Source organism: Dipteris shenzhenensis, chromosome 25, assembly GCF_047967505.1.
Source record: "Dipteris shenzhenensis isolate YYH24624 ecotype China chromosome 25, Dip_SZ_1.0, whole genome shotgun sequence".
Taxonomy (NCBI): Eukaryota; Viridiplantae; Streptophyta; class Polypodiopsida; order Gleicheniales; family Dipteridaceae; genus Dipteris; species Dipteris shenzhenensis.
In genome coordinates, this window is record NC_141620.1 from 30436457 (window position 1) to 30455578 (window position 19122).

At 39.4% G+C, this 19122-nt stretch overlaps 1 protein-coding gene across 1 annotated transcript; it reads right to left on the reverse strand.

Annotated features, from left to right (window-relative positions):
• Nucleotides 1–17397: 17397 nt before the first annotated feature.
• LOC147885738 (adenylate-forming reductase 06235-like) lies at nucleotides 17398–18789 on the reverse strand. The gene has a single exon (XM_087396204.1). It carries the CDS (start codon nucleotides 18787–18789, stop codon nucleotides 17398–17400), a length of 1392 nt encoding a protein of 463 aa, XP_087252330.1.
• Nucleotides 18790–19122: the final 333 nt, after the last annotated feature.

A 19122-nucleotide genomic window follows, 5' to 3' on the forward strand; every position in this document is an offset into this window, starting at 1 on the left:
CCAAGAGTTGCCTGAGAACCTGCTACTCCAGCTAGATAATTGTGGGTTTGAGAACAAAAACAGATACTTGTTTGCATACCTTTCTGTTCTTGTAGGAAGGGGAATTTTCAAGATAGTTCAATTGGGCTTCTTGATGGAAGGGCACACACATAAGGACATTGATGCAATGTCTAGTAGGTTCTCTAAGAGTTAGCCAGTGGTACAAACATTCACTTTCCCTCATCTGATGGATACATTCAAAAAATGTACATCATCTTCTCCAGCACCAATTCTTCTTACACGGATTCCTAACTTCATTGATTATGTGGATCGCTACCTATGTGATGGGAAAGAAATGCTAGTTGGTCACGCAAAGCCATTATAATTTTGTTTTTTCATTCAAGGTGATAGACCTATGATGCAGTACAAGGTGCATCCAAAATCACAAAACCGTGAAGGGGAAATTGAGCTGTGGAAGAAAGTGAGGGTCAACCATTGTTGCCAGAGTGTTGCCAAAAGGTTGTCCAAATATACTGCCAATGGCTGCATTTGTGAGAGATCACTTGCAACAAGTAATACTAGGGATAAAGGATTACATTAAGTTTTGGGAGAGATGTGCAAGTGGAAAGGATGGATTGTATGAGTCCTACATTAGGCCAGTGATAGACTACTAGAAAACCATGATCGGTGAGCTCAAACAAGAAAACATCTCAGAGATAGGAGTACACAGAGACTTTTGGCCAAGAACACAATCGCCTAATGAGGAGAATGATATAGATGCTTCAAGTTCCAAGGCTATGAGGAATGGAATGTGATCACTGTTATAGGCCTCTAAAAGGTAAGCCAAGGGAAGAGTTTAGACCAATAGTGGATGTTAAGCAAGGTGACTTCGTCTTGGTGAGTTCATCAGACCCTGTATACCCCATTGTGTGTGTGTGTGTGTTTAGATTAAAAAGTCCCATTAATAATTGAGCCATACAATTAATTCCATCAATTGAATAATAGTTAAAAAAGAGAAACATATAAGGAAAAAATGTTTGAGACATCTAAGTTGAAAAATGCAACTAGAGTTTGCAACAATTTCAATCAAAATTAAGAATTTGTAATAATATTGAGTTTTACAAACATATTATTGAAAAAGGATGTCAAATCCTCAAGTAGTCTAGGTTTTGAGGTCGGGGTCCACTTACCTGCCACCATCCAAACAAACTAGGTGTTAGAACATCATAATTATGTTTGGGTAGACTGGTAATGCCTATTTTCCCCAGCTTGTTATCGCTTTACCTAGGAATATAGACAACCATATGGATTCTTAGATAATTGAAAAAAACAATTAGCCACAAGTGAAGTTTAAGTCACAAGTGGAGTAAAGAGTGAATGAGTGCATGGGTTAAGAAGGGATTAGAGGAGGTATGGGATGATTAGTGGGCTTGGTATGTGGGGTGGTTAAAAAGAAAGTGTAAAGGAAAGATTTTACAGGGATACTTAAAAGAATAATTCATAGGTAGGAAAGTATTCATTTGTATGTGTGTGTGTGGCCCACTCCCAATCGAGAGGGTAAGACCACATGGTAGGGAGTAAGCCCACCATGTGAAACTTACTCCCCACCTGGGAGTAAGCCCACCATGTGAAACTTACTCCCCACCTACTGATAATAAGTGAATAAAAGTAGACCTGTATGATAAGTTTCAAAATGAAAAAATAATGCTAATAGTACATGCATAAACCACTTCTGCAAAATAGATATAAAAGTTAGTAAAAAATAAGGTGGATCACAACATGACTAGGGATTATCCATGCTAAAGAATTATCCAATGGATGCGAATTAATTGTATGGCACTAGCCCGACCAAAGGCTAGTTGGAAAATGAAAGTGTGTGTTTAGATTAAAAAGTCCCATCAATAATTGAGCCATATAATTAATTCCATCAATTGGATAAAAAGTTAAGAAAGAGAAACATATAAGGAAAAAATGTTCGAGACATCTAAGTTGAAAAATGCAACTAGAGTTTGCAAAAATTTCGATCAAAATTAAGAATTTTTAATAATATTGAGTTTTGAATAACATATTATTGAAAAAAGATGTTGAATCATTAGGCAGTCTAGGTTCCGAGGTCGAGGTCCACCTACCTACCACCATCCAAACAAACTAGGTGTTAGAACATCATAGTTACATTTGGGTAGACAGGTAATGCTTGTTTTCCCTGGTTGTTATCACTTTACCTAGGAATATAGACAACTATATGGATTCTTAGATAATTGAAAAAACAATTTAGCCACAAATGAAGTTTAAGTCACAAGTGGAGTAAGGGGCGAATGAGTGCATGGGTTAAGAAGGGATTAGAAGAGGTATGGGGCTTGGTATGTGGGGTGGTTAAAAAGAAAGTGTAAAGTGAAGATCTCACAAGGGTACATAAAAGAATAATTCATGGTTAGGAAAGTATTCATGTGTGTGTGTGTGTGTGTGTGTGTAAAGAAACAAGTGTATGTGTATGTGAGATACATTTACTAATCAAATTTTGTATGTGTGCATGTGTGTGTCCTTCTTCGCTTGCCTTGGGTTTCACAGAGGGCAAATAATCTTTGGCAAATGAATCGTCCTCAAAGTGGAGGTGAAATAGACTACGAGGGATTTGGCATTCAAAAATTCCTCTTCGCTTATTGGTTTTCTTGTGGAGAGTCTTTCTAGGTATTCTTCCTTCTGGGAAAATTTTGGCACACAGACATATGGCTCTAGCTGTTTGTCACAGATGTTTTGCTCCACAAGAATCAGTGCCTCATCTACTTTAGCATTGCTCCCACACTCGTGATTTTTTGGGTCTCCTTGGAAAGTATTTAAGAATCATATTTCTAAATGCTACTTTTGGAAAGTCTTTTTGGCTTTTTGGGATTGACCCATCTAGAAGGGAGTTTGATTTATTTTTCAGCTGGGTTTGCTATTGGGCTCTCTGGATTCTATGGAAGGAAAAAAATCATAGAGTCTTTGGTGAGTTTACTATTCTCCTTTTTCAGGCACTCTTTACAGCAATCCTTTTATGATTGTCTGCAAACTCAGTATATAGACAATGATGTATACTTGTCATATATTGAAATCTTCTCTTGATGTATTTAAGCCATATCAACACTATTGGGAGGTCCATAAAGATCTTGCAAATCAAGAACCAATAATCTAGAAACACAACAAGCATCCGGGCATTCGAAAGTACCGAATACTTGGGCATGCGGAAGTACCGAACAATTGGACAGTCAGAAGTACTGAACAACCTGAAATACAATGAGCATAAGCCACACACATCAGGAACACCAGGAGAAAAGAGAAGCAATAATCACGGTGATAAGGTCCAAACAAGTACTCAATAAGTAATCCATATGTGCCATGTCCAAATGAGTACTTAATAAATAATACATATGTGCCATGTCCAAACGAGTACTCAAGAAGTAATCCATATGTGTTCATAAGTATCGTCACCTTAAAGACCTTGAACCTTGCCACATCCAAACAAGTACGCAATAAGTAATCCATGGGTGCCACGTCGAAATGAGTACTCAATAAGTAATCCATGTGTTCATCGTCGTGAAAGCCATATAAGTATGTGTCACATCCAAATGAATACTCAATAAGTAATCCATATGTGTCATGTCCAAACGAATACTCAATAAGTAATCCATATGTGTTCATCATGAAATCCAGATAATATGTGTCACATCCAAACGAGGACTCAGTAATAATCCATTTGCCACGTCTAGACGAGTACTCAAATAGTTAGCCATATGTCAAGTCCAGACGAGTACTCAAGTAGTTAGCCATATGTGTTTATAAATATTGTTACTTGAAAGACGTTGAACCTTGCCACGTCCAAACGAGTACACAATATGACCATGTCCAAAAGAGTACTCAATAAGTAATCCATATGTGTTCATTGTGAAAGCCAAATAAATATGTATCACATTCAAACGAGGACTCGGTAATAATCCACGTGCCACATCTAGATGAGTACTCAAATAGTTAGCCATATGCCACATCCAGATGAGTACTCAAGCAGTTAGCCATATGTGTTCATAAATATTTTCACCTAAAAGACATAGAACCTTACCATGTCCAAACGAGTATGCAATAAGTAATCCATAGGTTCCACAGCCAAACAAGTACTCAATAAGTTAGCCATATGTGCTCATCGTGAAAGACATCAATAAGTTAATCGAGAAAGAAGGAAGAACCCGCTAGTCTACTGAGACCTTGCATGCACTTGTAAATATAGGTGAGTGTGAAAAAGAAAGGAGATGTACTCATCTTGTAGGTATGCAATGCGCATTTAGTCCATTGGATTGTATCCAGGCACTTGCATGTATTCGGAGACATAATTGAGTATGATGAAAGAGAACATATGAGCTCGCAGTCTTAAAAAAAACGAGCACCTTGAAAACGACAAGGAAACATGTGAGAAGCACATATGTGAAGTAAAGCATCTAAGAAGTAATGATATCAAAGCTAAATAGAAAAGAAACAGCGAAAGAAAACATGTTAGTATATTAACAACACAAAACATTCGGCAAGTCCTTTTCTTCCATAGGATGGACCAGCTTGTGAAAGTGAAGCTAGTGTTGAATGCATGACGAGCAAGTCAAGCAAAATGTAAGCTTTAAAGAGAGAAAGAAACATTAGATCCACATTTTCAATGAAAAGCTCAATATCAAATCTTTACCCTACTCCCAATCAAATACAATGCATGGTATATAGGCATGCTTGATTGAAAAAAGGTGAAGAATAACCTGCTTTCAAATCATAAGATAATCGAAAGTAACTCTCACCTTCAAAATAGCACAAAACAATCAGGAAATCAAAAGTAAATGATAAGATAATCGAAGAAATCTAGCCTTCAAAATAATACAAAACATTTTGGAAGCTCCTTTGAATCAATTAGTTCATGCTAAAATTAAAGCTTGATATAGAACATTTGGCAAGTCTCTTTAACCAAGATTCATGGAAACTTGAAGCTGTAGCTAAACTTGTTAGCAAAACATAATTATACATGTATTATTATTGCGAATAAAACATCAAGCATATGAATGTAGTGGAATACAAATAAAAAAACCTTTCAAGTGGAATATCAAGGACAAAGAATTGTATTGAACTACGATGATATCATGGTTTCCAATCATGTACAACATTAAAGGAAGTTGGTTTATCTCTATACCAACATGCAAAGAAAAGCTCCAACACATAGATGTATGTCATAGTGGTTGGTGACCTTGGAATTAACCATCATCATCTCACTGAAAAGCAATCAAGTTTTTTGAGGTACCCAAGTATAGATATTAATAGAGCTCTTTGGTTAAAGGACGTTCTATGAATGCTGAGTAGCAAAACACTTACACAAAGACTCGACAAGCGATGTACTAAATAAGAAGTTGGTCAGTAAAGGATGTACTAAATAAAAACAAGCTTAATAGATGTGAAGCATCATTAGATTTTGCTTTTGCAAGTTTTGAAGCACTAAACTCTTGTTTTCACTCATGACCTAATAGAAAGCAAAAATTTCTTTCATGTAGATAATCTTTTATCCAAGTGATTTTCCCAATCAACTTTCTGGTCTATTAAATGTATATAATAATCACTGTAAAAGCATATAGATTGGGCTGTCTTACTCTTAACGACAAGATTGAGACTCTACTTGGCATCAATTAGATAAGATCTTCATCTCTAAAGATTAACTATGCTTGCAACAACAATGATACTTCACTCTTGGTTTTTGTGAATATAACGAGCGAACGTTGGGTCTCCTCTTAATCTAAAATTTTATGGAGTCATATAGCTCAAGAATTTCTCTTTATATGATTGAGCCTCTTATTGCTCCATGTGGGAACGTGAAAGCATGATATGCCAGTGTGTTAGATCCAAGGAAACACACATACTCAGTGCAAGATGGTGTGATCAACTGGTGGAGACTAAAAGCAGGAGGGTGATGCCATATCAAGAAACTTCTTATCATTAAGTCTAATTTTTCATTGCTTTTGCTTCAAATATTGTTGATTTTATAAATGTATGAATCTTTTCCATCCTCATGTCCTAGATAGAGTCCTCTCTGGTTACGGGTGTTCACCTTTCTGTCCAAATACTCTTCTACCAGTAGGTAGCAAAAAAAAATAATCATAACTTTCTTACTTAAAATCGGAATATAGTGATCCAGCAAGTCAAAATAACCGATGCATACTATTTGAACAAGCCATCGTGGGCCGTTTTCATCAATCATGATCACGATGATTTGCGATGCATCTTTGATAACTTTTGCATATCAACTCAAAACCTAGCAATCAAGTAGTCGAAACAATCAGAAAGATAAAGTAAAAGGGGAGCTTTCAAGTGAGGGGTTCATTTAGAGTAAATCATAAGTGAGGGATAAGGACTGGGGTGTGGGGACTAATGTGTATGTTAGTAAAGTAAAGACTAAGTGTGTGTGTGTGTGTGTGTGTGTGTGTGTGTGTATTACCTACTATTTCAATGAATCTAAATCTCCACGAATCCATATTCTTAGTCAACGCTTTAAAAAGCCCCTGGTAGCCATTGCTTCTTCAAGACTATGTTCACATTTACACTAACATGCTTAAGCGTGCAACAGAATTTAGAGAGAATCCTCAAGAAAAGAGAAATCCATTTGATTACTCTAGCTGTATTTCATATCGTGAACCCAACAAAATAACATCCTGTCAATTTGTCCAATGGTGAAAACCCTAAGATAATTTCTAAATTAAGCAAGTTACAAGGTAGTTCGCTTTCAAGTTCTTAAATTGCAAACACATATAATTATGTTGATGTGCACAACAGGGTCGAGAGTACTATATCTCTCATCATAAATCTCTCAAGTGTATTCTTCAAGGTTGCCAACATCGTCTTCCGCAATATCATGCCCAAGACTCTACTGGCAAATCCGACAGAGAGGTGTGCCAACTCACCTGGCACCATCACACAAAAAATGAAAGTTAGAACAATACATTTTTTATGTGGAAGCCAGGCTTCAAGGCCGGTACACATTTGTTATCCTTGTCACTCAATCTAGATTAGCATTAATAAAGTCTTGGCATTTTCAAGGCAATTCGCATTTATTAATTTTATCAAGTGCTTATACAAGTAATTCTCATGAAATCTACATCCATACGGGGGATTAAGATGAAGCATGTCTAAAGAATATCATGAATTAGATAACATGCTTTTGACTATCCCAAAATAGAGGGTGTTATAAGCAAATGGTAATCAATTTTACAAAGGACTCCCTTCCAAAGTAGTGACGAAAATTTATGGACAGCCATATTGCATCCTGCGTATCTTCTGATACCTAAGGAATCGCATTCTGACTTGAATTGAGAAGTTGTAGATCTATGGACAAGCTATAATTTTTCTTTTGGAAGCATATCGATCAGACATTTGTAGCAAAACTTATACCTTCTACAAAATAGCTAAAAGTTGTTGTGTTGTTACAGCCAGTAAATTATTTTGTTCTCAAGTAGTGACGAAAATTTATGGACAACCATATTGCAAGTTGCATATCTTCCGATACATAAGGAATCTCATTCTACTCTGAACTAAGAAGTTTCAGATCTTTAGACAAGCGATAATTTTTATTTTGAAAGAGTATCAATCAGACATTTGTAGCTGAAGTTATACTCTCCACAAAATAGCTAAAAGTTGCTCTTGTTATAGCCAATAAATTACTGCAATTAGCCACTTAAGGGGACTTCTCCATGACTTTCTATTCAAATCATGAACCTTCCGTATAGTAAGGCATAGATCATACGATCCATCAAAGGGTTGTATAATTCAATCACAGGGGTCTATAGTTGTGGTTGACAATAAAGATCAACACAAAGTTGAATGGTTATCTTGAAGCAACCCGAAATACATGAAGATGTGGTTGCTTGACTACCCTTGAAGAAAACCGATCTGATAGAAGATGGGTGGAAGATGTGGTCTACCGTTAGAAGAGCATGTGCCAAGCTGATTCAAACGATCTGTGACAATGTTGTGAACTTACAAGCATTGAAGGAAACATATAGAGAAGGAGCCATTACAAGACGTCCTACTAATGCGGAGAGAAAAATCACTACGAAGGAGGCTTGCCATGAGTCGGTTCCTTTCAAGCTAATCAAGCTTCATCCACTGTGTAAAAGCATAAGCAACGCATCAACAAGGTTCAAGGCCACATTGTCTCTAAGCCTGCTATTAGACCACCCAAGTGTTGCGCTATCTATACCCTTTCGAGCAGGCCAAGAGCCCTCAGCAGATTCTCCTCCTTTAAGCACATCTCTGAAAAGTTCTGGGTGCAGACTGGCCCAACATCTTTCTTGAGAGACGTCCAAGGCACTGAATTGCAAATCCAGAATCGTGCTCTGCGACCGAGCTCTACTGTGGTAGGAGAACTTCACATCGAAGTTTCGTTTGGAGATGCTACCGTGATGCGGCAGGTAGTGTCATGATGTTCAATGTCAGCTCAATAAGAGATCCCACTGCTTCATAGTGTCTTCGGACAGTAAATACTTGGCTATGTGATGCCCAAGCGGCTAGAGCAAGATAGCCAGAACAAAAATTCGTAACGCTGCTCTGTGTTCTCTTCCCAACCTTTTTGTCTGGTGATGAGCTTTGCAAGATCCAAACAAGGTAACGTAAGGAAGGATCCAAACAAAGTAACGAAAGGCAGGATCCAAACATTGGATCTTATGATATATGTGTTAGTCCATTTTCTTAAAAAACCATCACAGGGTGCTGGCAACTGTGTGTCGCATGTAGCATCCACAAGGCAGGGTCTCTGCTATGCCAAAGAGCACCAAAGGGAAAATGGGTCAAGGGGAGTTAGCTACCATCTCCAAACGTAGGCTCTGATCTCGGTTTGCCCAAGGTTTCAGAGCTTTATGGAGCTTACCGCTATGGGGGTCTCAACAGTGTACTGCCCAAGCGAACGAGCCTCTTTTTGTCGTAGTCCATCGTATCAAAATCCCCCTCGACAGCATCAAACGGAATTCTCTATTCAAATGCCGGTTCCCAGGTTCCGGTTGATGCAGAAGGAATGAAGGGCCAAACTACAGGAGAGACACAGGCAACAAGCCTTGCATCTCTACCCTTCCTAGTCAGCATAGCAAGGGCGCCCATGAGCTCGAAGTGAAGCTAGAGCTAGAGCTACTCAGAGATCTCAGCGTGATCAAATACAATGTCTTCAGAGCCAACGAGCTCTCCCTCGATCTGATGAGTAGCTAGTGAGCTTCGGAGGAAAATACCATCTCACGGGATTGAACTTGTGAACGAAGCTAGAGCTATATCCCGCACTGTAGTAAGGGGAGTTCTACATGAGTGGAACCTGCTTTTTAAGAGTTCCAAGAAAGAGCACAAACCTGAGGGGGCGTGCCTACGCGTTCAAGTCTTGCCTTCTCCCCTCGATCCTTCTACCATTCGTGAGAAATCCCATGGTAGTCCATGCAAGTGGCCTCGATCCTCGTAAGTCAACAAGGAAGGGATGAGAACTTCTAGTTCTTGAACCTTGTGTCCATTGTAAGTCACTACTCAAGAGTCCTTGCCTCTCCAACCTTGAAGAGTGTGGGTATTAGTTTTCCTCCTCCTTTGTCAATGTTTGCAGGGATGTCCTTAGGCTCATTAATCCCCAACACACACGTCAAGGCTCCTTTATTCTTCCATTACAAACGAACCTCCTTTATTTATGAGCCCCCCACATCCTAATAGTGATATTAGTGTGATATAATGCAACTTCTCAATCTGTGAAGCCTGTCCATGGTCTTCCTTTCTATGTTCCAGGCAATCCTCTCTATAGTATTCTGCACCATTTTGGTAAACATTGTCGTCCAAGCATTTTTCCAAGAGGCCCTATCCAGGTCCCTTATACCTTCTTTCAAAATAAAGCTTTTAATGTCCTCACTGGGTGCATGTTATCCATCCATCTTCCAAGTGGTCTGCCTCCAATTTTATTGTTGCAACCACATATTTCCAATCATTATAATAAGCGTTTTGTCAATACCTCCCAAAACAATGCAAAGTGTCTAAGTACAAATATATTTCAGTGGTGGACAATTAGCAAATATTCCCCTTCATCTATTTATTTAAGGAATGAACTGATCATCCCAATGTGGGGAACCATAGTATGTGGGTCTTGTGCTCTCTACAAATACACCTTGGGATCACAGGGGTCCCCAAGTGTGTGTGTGTGTGTGTGTGTGTGTGTGTTTGTACATATAAATATAAATATAAATATAAATAAATAAATATTTATATGTATACACACACACACACACTTGGGGACCCCATATATATGTACAAACACACACACACACACACTTGGGGACCCCATATATGTAGAGAGAGAGAGAGAGAGTACATAAAATGCTCAAGTTATGTATCCATGGAGAGAATCGTATGAACCAAGAAGTACATCACATCATAAATAGCATGGATGGATGCATGCATGGAGATGTGGAAGGGTTTTCATGGGATGACACTACATTTTGACTTTGTGTTTTCTAAGAAAGTCGTGAAAGACATTACATTTACAATATTAATCATTTTGAACATGCATACACACTTCATATATTCAACTACTTAACTGGATTAATCAAATATAAAATGTAACCCAATACTCCTCAAGTGTAACTATGCTATCAAGAGCATCAATCATTACAAAAGCATGCACTCAATATTATTATATTTCCAAAATATGGTGGATTAAAATGCTGAATTATATTCTAAAGGAGAAAGGGACCTTAACTACAAAAGCAAACATTAACTCCAACATCTTGTTTTGCCATCTACAAACTAGGTACATGCTACTCAGGCTTGGACCTTTTACATCGGTTGTATAGATGATAACTGAGGGTGAACCACATGGGTTTATTGCCTTTATTGGGGTGTATAGTTTAGCTCTTTGTATATAGAAGTGGGACAATTAGTCCTTGATCTTGTACTTCAAGTGGCTAAAATTAGTCCTTGCCTCTCTTTGGGGAGGTCCCAGGTTCAAGTCTCAATGGGCACCTGACATATGTTGCAACTTATGCGGACACTTGTAGGCCAACATCCCTATACAGGTTTTCATTGACAAATTGCATAGGGATTCATCTCGTCCACCTCCACTTAGCCAATTGCCTAATGACTTCCAAGCACCGTATGCCTTCCATCATAGCGACTGAGATCCCCCAAAGATACTAGACTTCAACATAGAACCTCTATACACGTGATGTTTTTAATTGGTATATGATTAACATATTGCACAGGGTGTCGTGCTTGGGGCACCGACTCTATATGTATTATGCTACTACCCTCGACCAAAATCTAGGATGTGGAGGGACAAGGTCCATATATAACATGCATGGATTTCTTACAAAAGTTTTGAATATGCAAGGGAAAAATATGACAATCTCCAGGCCTCCCTACCACAAAGTATAAGGTTAATACTTCAAAAAACATGAAAGACTTTAAGATTTGTACATATTTTTCAGAATATTTGAGACCAAGGGGGGGGTATTTTGGATGAGGGGGGTTAAAACAAAAAATAAACTAAAATGTAGGAATCTAACTCCTTTCAAAATCATGTAACTTTTTTCATGTGTTACTCTAATTTCAAGGTGTAAAGACATATTTGAAGCTCTTTTAGTGTAGAACACAATCATGCTAATTTGGCTAACTTTTACTCATGGCATATTGTTAAATTCATCTCATACTCAAAATTTTCATAGGTATTCTTTCTAAAGGGAGTCAACTAGTACTCCACGGTGCCATGCCCATGCATTGTTGGTGGTCCTGATATAATACTTGGCTAATTAAAAATTATGTAAAAGGGGATACAACCTGACAATGTGCCATCTCCACTAAGCTATGCACCAAATGCTGGAGACAAGTTGCTCGTGTAGTACATATATCCTTAGAAGACATTGAGAGTCAATGTAGGATGGTGTGAGTAGCCCTTGCTGGTTAGAGCTGAACAAAAATACAATCCCTACGGGTTTTCATTGTTTTTCATTGAGAACTCATAAGCTTTATTGGCCACAAGTTATTAGAACTAAAACCTAACATATGTCGATGCAAAAGCTCGATGCAAAAGCTATCCAAGCAGCATATGTGGAAGTAGTATAGTGGCCTATACCATCCGACCAAAATGTTGCATTGAGTTGCATGTGATTTGGACAAGGAAATACAAGCACACCTTGATGGGATCTTACTTGGCAACCATCTATAATAGGAACTTGTCCATGATTCACCTACTTTGATATAGTTAGCCCTTAGAAAGAACTATCATGGACATGTACATCTTAAAAATGTCTTTTTAACCCCCTCCACTAAGTAAACAGCAGGGGTAAGAGTGAAGAAGGCTTCAAGCAACATAAGACAATGAGTGTAGTAGGTGAAAGAGAAATGGTATTAACAAAGAAATACATCATGTCATTGTGTGTGTGTGTGTGTGCCCACATTTTATTCATGGCACTACTACTTCACTCAATGCTTTTCTCATACAACAGGGGATCACTTTGGAAGACATTGTCTTTATGTCACCACTAGAGGCATGTAAATTCATATTTTCCTCCTTTTGTTTTTGATTTTTTGTTATCTGCATTCCCTATCTTACTAGACAGGTGTTCCTTTTGTACTTCATGGTGGGTTTTCACCTCTTTTTGAGGTTTCCCATGCAATAATATAATGTATTGCCACACAAAAATGTGTGTGTTTTTAAAAAAGAAACCTATAAACAACACGGCACACGATGCTCAGATAAAGGTGGGAAAAATATATGAGTACAATTAGTAACAAAATGTCAAATCCATCCAATAGTCTAGGTTCCAAGGTCGGGGTCCACTTACCTGCCACCATCCAGAAAAAACCGGTTGTTAGAACAACGGAGTTTTAAATGGGTAGACAGGTAATGCCTGCACACCCCGGCTTGTTATTGCTTTACCTAGGAAAAATAGATCCATCTAGACTCATATTTGCAAAGTGAAAATGCTAAGGGGACATCATGAAATGTTGGGGACAAACGTGTTGGCCTACCATATAGGAGGCATGATGAATGGCAATCATCTAGAAGCAAAATTACCTAGCCTTCCATATAGGAGGCATAGACCGGCATAAGAAAGGACTTTTTTAACAATAGATAGTGCTCTAGCATTTCATGGAAACAGTGTAACATAGGTTAGCTTTTTCAAGTCAAAAGCATGCAGCCCATCATCTTACATTGTGTCATAGCTTAGTGGGTATATATGAATTGTTCAGGTAAAGGATGTTCTCACATTCTATAAGATTATTATTTTCTTTTTTTTTCAAACTTTAGCCTGCCATCAAGGAGGCATGATAGATTATTAAGCCTTCCATGTAGGAGGCATCATAAAATGAAGCAAAGACCTAGCCTTCCATGGTGGAGGCAGCATTAGCTTTAGCCAAAAAAAAGGATACAAAATATACCTAAAACATAATCATCTAGACTTCCATAGAGGAGGCATGAAACAGTTAGCTGTGTCAAATTAAGCCAAGACCTAGCCTTCCATGGAGGAGGCAACATTAATTTTAGCAATTAAAAAGGAAACTTGTATTAAAGCACAATCATCTAGCCTTCCATAGAAGAGGCATGAAACAATTGACTGTGTCAGTGTGTTAGGTACTCATTAAAATATCAAATCACAAGTAGATGCCTACACAGGCAAAACATGCAACCCGACCCTTATGAAAATGGGACTAATTAGAGTACAAATCCAAAAAAGAATCTCTTAAAAAAGTGCAAGTTGCACTGAGGGATGCTACACACCAGGTGGACCAAAAAAGTGTCTTATTAGCTCATGGAAGAGACAATCCCAAGTTAGGTCAAGACTAGTGGAGTCTTAGTTTCTCAAATTCTTGGATTTTCGAGGAAGATAGGGTCGTGTTCTAGCATTTGTATGAGCATGATGCATTGTCAATTCATCTTTGCTAGCCTCTTTCAATTTTCTAGCCTCTTCCAATTTTTTATTGATGAGGGCAATAGCGGCAACGGACATATGGGCCGTCTTTCGATGTGTATAAGTTGGCAGAGGTGTCCTAAAAAGAGATGTACATTTGTCAGTATAAAGGGTAAGTAGGCGGCAACAACATACAAAATTCTAGGGGGACAACATGAAATGTTGGAAACAGAAGTGTTAGCCAACCATATAGGAGGCATTATGAATGGCAATATTTTGGAAGAAAAATTGCCTAGTCTTCCAAATAGGAGTCATAGACCGGCATTAAGAAAGGACTATTATACCAACATACAATGCTTTAGCATTTCTCAGAAAAAATGTATCATAGTTTAGCTTTTCCAAGTCACAAGTAAACAACCCAACCAAACATACAAAAGCACATTACATTGCATCATAGCTTAGTGGTTACTTATGAATTGTTTAGACCGAGGATGTATTTACATTCCATATAGGATGCATAATATAATTTAAAAAATCCTAGCCTTCCATAGAGGAGGCATGATAGACTATTAAGCCTTCCATGTGGGAGGCATCTAGCACATAAAAGCGTGCAAAGACCTAGCCTTCCATAGAGGAGGCAACATTAGCTCAGCAAACAAGAAGATAACAGAAGGGAAATTTGTATTAGAGTACAATCATCTGGCCTTCCATATAGGAGGCATGCAACCATTAATCGTGTCATTGTGTTAGGATCTCATTAAGAAATCAAATCACCAGTAAATGCCTCCACAAGCAACCTAAGCAATTGGACCTATACGAAGATGAAACCACAGTCTCGAACCAATTAACATAATTAAGACAATAATTAACATAATTAAAGCCTATGCATTTGCAAAAATACACATGCTAGAGTACTCTAAGTTAGCCAAAACTTTAGACTCACTCTTAAAGAAACCAAACTACATGCTAGTTAGAATTTCAGAACCCCTAGCCTATAATACCGATTACCTCAAACCATACGCTAGAAAGAAATTTAGAACACCTAGCCTATAAGACTAAGAATAAGAAAAGATGCTATAAGTAACACAAAAGCTAACATTAACCATAATGTAACTGAAATGACTACAATACAAAACTAAGTAATGCTACCATTATAACTACGTGACAATCAGTCAACTACGAAGTGCCACCAAGCAAGGCGACGCGAACGAACAAGATCCTTCATCAATCTATCTACTGAAGCAAGCAAGGCACACAACCCTGTTGATTTATAAGGCAAAAAAGGCTACATGCAGAAGGGAGGCTCTGTGTACACATTAGCTTCAAGGGAAAGGAGGGTAGACAAGTGCACAATCGTACGATAGAGAAAGGAGCCAAAGTGTGCAGACTAGGGAGGGCCAGAGAGAATGTTGAGTGCGTATCTAGCATCGAGCAGGCCTCCAAGACTGCCACAAACATATGTAAGCGATACGCGATCGGATGGCAGGAGAGACACCCAACCTAGAGATATCTCCAAAGCTGGCACAAGTATTGCTATCCCATCTCTAGGATGCAACATAGCAGGTGCGGCTCTACAAGATACTCAACAGGAATGCGGCCAAGGCAATGACACTTCTATAGACATTAAGGTGGTGAGTATGGTGTCGCAGCCACGGGAAACGAAGGAGACAGCATGCATTGTTCCTCGTACCCTGCTGTTCAAGTGTCAACAAGCAGGTAAGTAGTTGTAGGCAAAGAGAGTATAAGGGGTCAGAAAAACACACGTGAGAGGAGGCCATGAGCACTAGGGAATGAGTAGGAAAAGGACGGCGAAGCCATAGGGAATGAGTAGAAACGTGGTGATGATCTTTACAGCTATAGGGGTGGATCACTATAGAAATAGGGAGCCCCTTCCTTTTAATAAATGACCACCAAACCCTCTTACTAACTATCCACCATATGCACCGTAAAGTAGGCCAAAGATGCCAACTAATCCCATATATATAGCAATACTTAGGTAAGACATACATAAATATTTAGATAACCAAAAGTCCTTCCCTAAATCCATAGAGTGGCCAACATTATTGTATCAAGGTAACCAAGGGGGAGGGAGTTGTGTAAACGAAATCAATTGATTATTAACTCCATTTACTACATATATTTTGACTAACCATTGCTCGTTAAATCTACGTGAGGGATAGATTAGGATACGGTACCCGATGTCATAAAAGAATTGGGTTGGCTAGTGTTTTTGGCAACCTGTGTGTATGTGTGTGAGGGGTCATGAGTGGGATAAACATTGTGAGTGTGTGTGTGTGTGTGTATGTGTGTGACTGAGTATGACTAGGGTAGGGTGCGGGGAAGCTTTTCATGAGCTTTAGATTTTAACCACTACTTATGACCAGGAATTTGGCATAATTACTTCAATTACAAAAAGGATGTCATAGCAAGTATGGACTATCCTATGTATGTACTACCAAAAATAATTATTAGCACAAAATTTACATAATGATATCACAAGTCTTATAAAAAAGTATGTGTGTGTGCATATGCGTATGTGTGTGTGTATGTTATGGAGTCCAATTAAAGAGTGTGTGTGTGTGTGTGTGTGTGTGTGTGTGTGTGTGTGTGTGTGTGTGTGTGTGTGTGTGTGAGTGTGTGTGTGTGTGTGTGTGTGTGTGTGTGTGTGTGTGTGTGTGTGTGTGTGTGAGAGAGAGAGAGAGAGAGAGAGAGAGAAACCAGGGGTTTGTGTGTGTGTGTGTGTGTGTGTGTGTGTGTGAGAGAGAGAGAGAGTATATACATAAAATGCTCAAGCTAACTATCCATGGAGAGAATGCCAATGAACCTAGAAGTACATCATGTCATCATAAATGGCATGGATGGATGCATGCATGGAGATGTGGAAAGGGTTTTGATGGGATGACACTACATTTTGACTTTGTGTTTTCCATTACATTTACAATATTAATCATTTTGAACAAGTTGGTAGTACATTGAATATGGAATTATTGGGGGTTAAGGCGAGGCTACTTAAGGGGTTACGAGATAGTTAACACGGAATCCTAAAAGAGGAAAAAGAAGACACTGAACCATAGGGAGGAAGGGGGCCCCAAACCCTTTTAGTAAAGGTCCAAGGTTGGTGTAGGATGAATCTCCACCATCTCATCAGGCCACTTTCATAGAAGGAAAGTGACAGCCCATTCATTGAGAGGTTGATGACCGTGTAATTAAGCTAATTCCCGACGATGGCATGGTGATGAGATGGTGATGATGTGGTAATGGAGTGATGATGTGGCAATGGAGTGATGATGTGGTGACCCGTGATGACACTGTGGCGTCTCCTATCACATAGGAGGAGATCGTAAGCCATAATTTGCGGGGGAATGAATTGGGGTCACACGTTGTGATGAGAAAGTGCTCCGAAATCAGGCTCACGGTGGCAAGGAAGTGAGCTAGGGACAAAATTCCCATGTAAATAAATCATAGGGAGATTGTGCTAATAGAGAGAGAGAGAAAGAGAGAGAGGAGATCAAGAATCCCATATGGGACCAAACGCAGGAATACCCTCAGCATCACATGCACTCAACACAGCGTTCGTTCCAGATGGGTTACTCGTGACAATCACCACTTCCGCCCCCCATCCTTGCGCACTTCCCACCACCACCTCTTTCAGATTTGGCCGACCTGAGATTTCTGTGTCGTACACATTTCTTTTTCCTGCTGGATAGCTTTGCACCATCTCGTATATCTCGGACCCAAAGGTCGCCTCGATGGATTTCGCAATCCAAACGAGATACACTTCTGCTCCTCTCGTTGGCCGCTGGAGTAAGAAGGAAAGGAAAACGGCGATGCCAGAGCCCGTGGCTACGAACAATACTTTGTTGTACATATTGGTCAAATACGGAAGGCCGGCGAAATGCACGCATCGAACCCACAAGTGTGTGGGTGGATTACTCACTAGTTTTCTCGTGAAATCTCCTACTGCTCCAGCTAATACCATGTGATCTTTCACTCCATCTGATATTATTCCAAATGCGTGCCATTCGGAGAAAGGGGACCGACTGATTCGAGCCAAGATACCTGGCTTGATACCTTTGCTCGTGAACTTTATGATGCTTGCATGGTTGGATGGAATGATTGTCTGAACAACCACCCTTCGCACGCAAAGCCATGGCAAGATGATCAGGAAAGTGATTACAATAGTAAGCCAAAATTCTTCCTTTGTAATGAGAAAGCCCCCATGTATCGAGTAAGAGCCATCCTGTGGATTGTAGCTGTCAGATAGAATAATGAATGTCCACAGTACAGCGAGAGACATCCAGCCTGCAAATCGATGGATACGTTCAAACAAATTGTGATGCAAATGTCGCAGCACTGGAAACGCGGAGATGCAAGTGCCCACAAGCAGTACTAGGACTCCCATGGCGAGGGCAACCACAATCGATGAAGCAGTCATCTCTGAAAGGGCGTAAACTAGCCATATCACAGATGATACACCGCAACCGCTGTGTATTCCTCCCAGACTCTGAAGGAATGCAGTAACGATAGTTTTCACTCTGAGAGGAATTCTTGGCCACTTCTTCGACCCACCGAGGAGCACGACTGCCAGGTGAAAAATGCCACGGAGGAATGCCTCATTCCTGCATACTACGACAACGAGTATATTTCCGACCGAGAAAAGTGCGGCACGACGCTGGCCGTAGGGAAATCCGCCAAGGTAAGCTGCGAGCAGGCAAATAAGATTGGCTGCAAAGCAGGACGAGAACAAGATTTTATAGGCATTGAACCAGCCTTGCTGGGTTTCTGTGACACGGGTGGGCTGGCTGAGAAGAAGTCCCCAGCAGCTAATTCGGGGAGGTGATCCGGGCAGGGTATTCTGTGATGCATTTGGAGAAGTGCTGGGTAGTATAGTAGACTCCATGCTAATAGTATTCAGAACGTAAACAAGATTTTCTAGTTAGAACTTCAACAACCCCAGAACGTAAACAAGCCAGCTTAGATTTTCTAGTTCACAGAGGAGCATGCTTTATAGTGTTTCTCCGCCTGGTTTCCATTGCCCTTGTGAAACCAGTGCCTAAAATTCATAATGCAATTTAAATGGACAAAATGGAGAAAAGAACTCAATGTCGAATTTAGGCCCTTGTAACACTAACAGTGTGAAACCACTGCCAAAGTATTGAATATCATAATGTCCTTTACATGGACTCATTGAAATTGAAACTCAAATAAAATTGGTGTCAAATTTAAGCATTGT

What these genes read in the sequence shown, in the direction of transcription:
- LOC147885738 (XM_087396204.1), bottom strand. Translation starts at nt 18,789, where the DNA reads ATGGAGTCTACTATACTACCCAGCACTTCTCCAAATGCATCACAGAAT.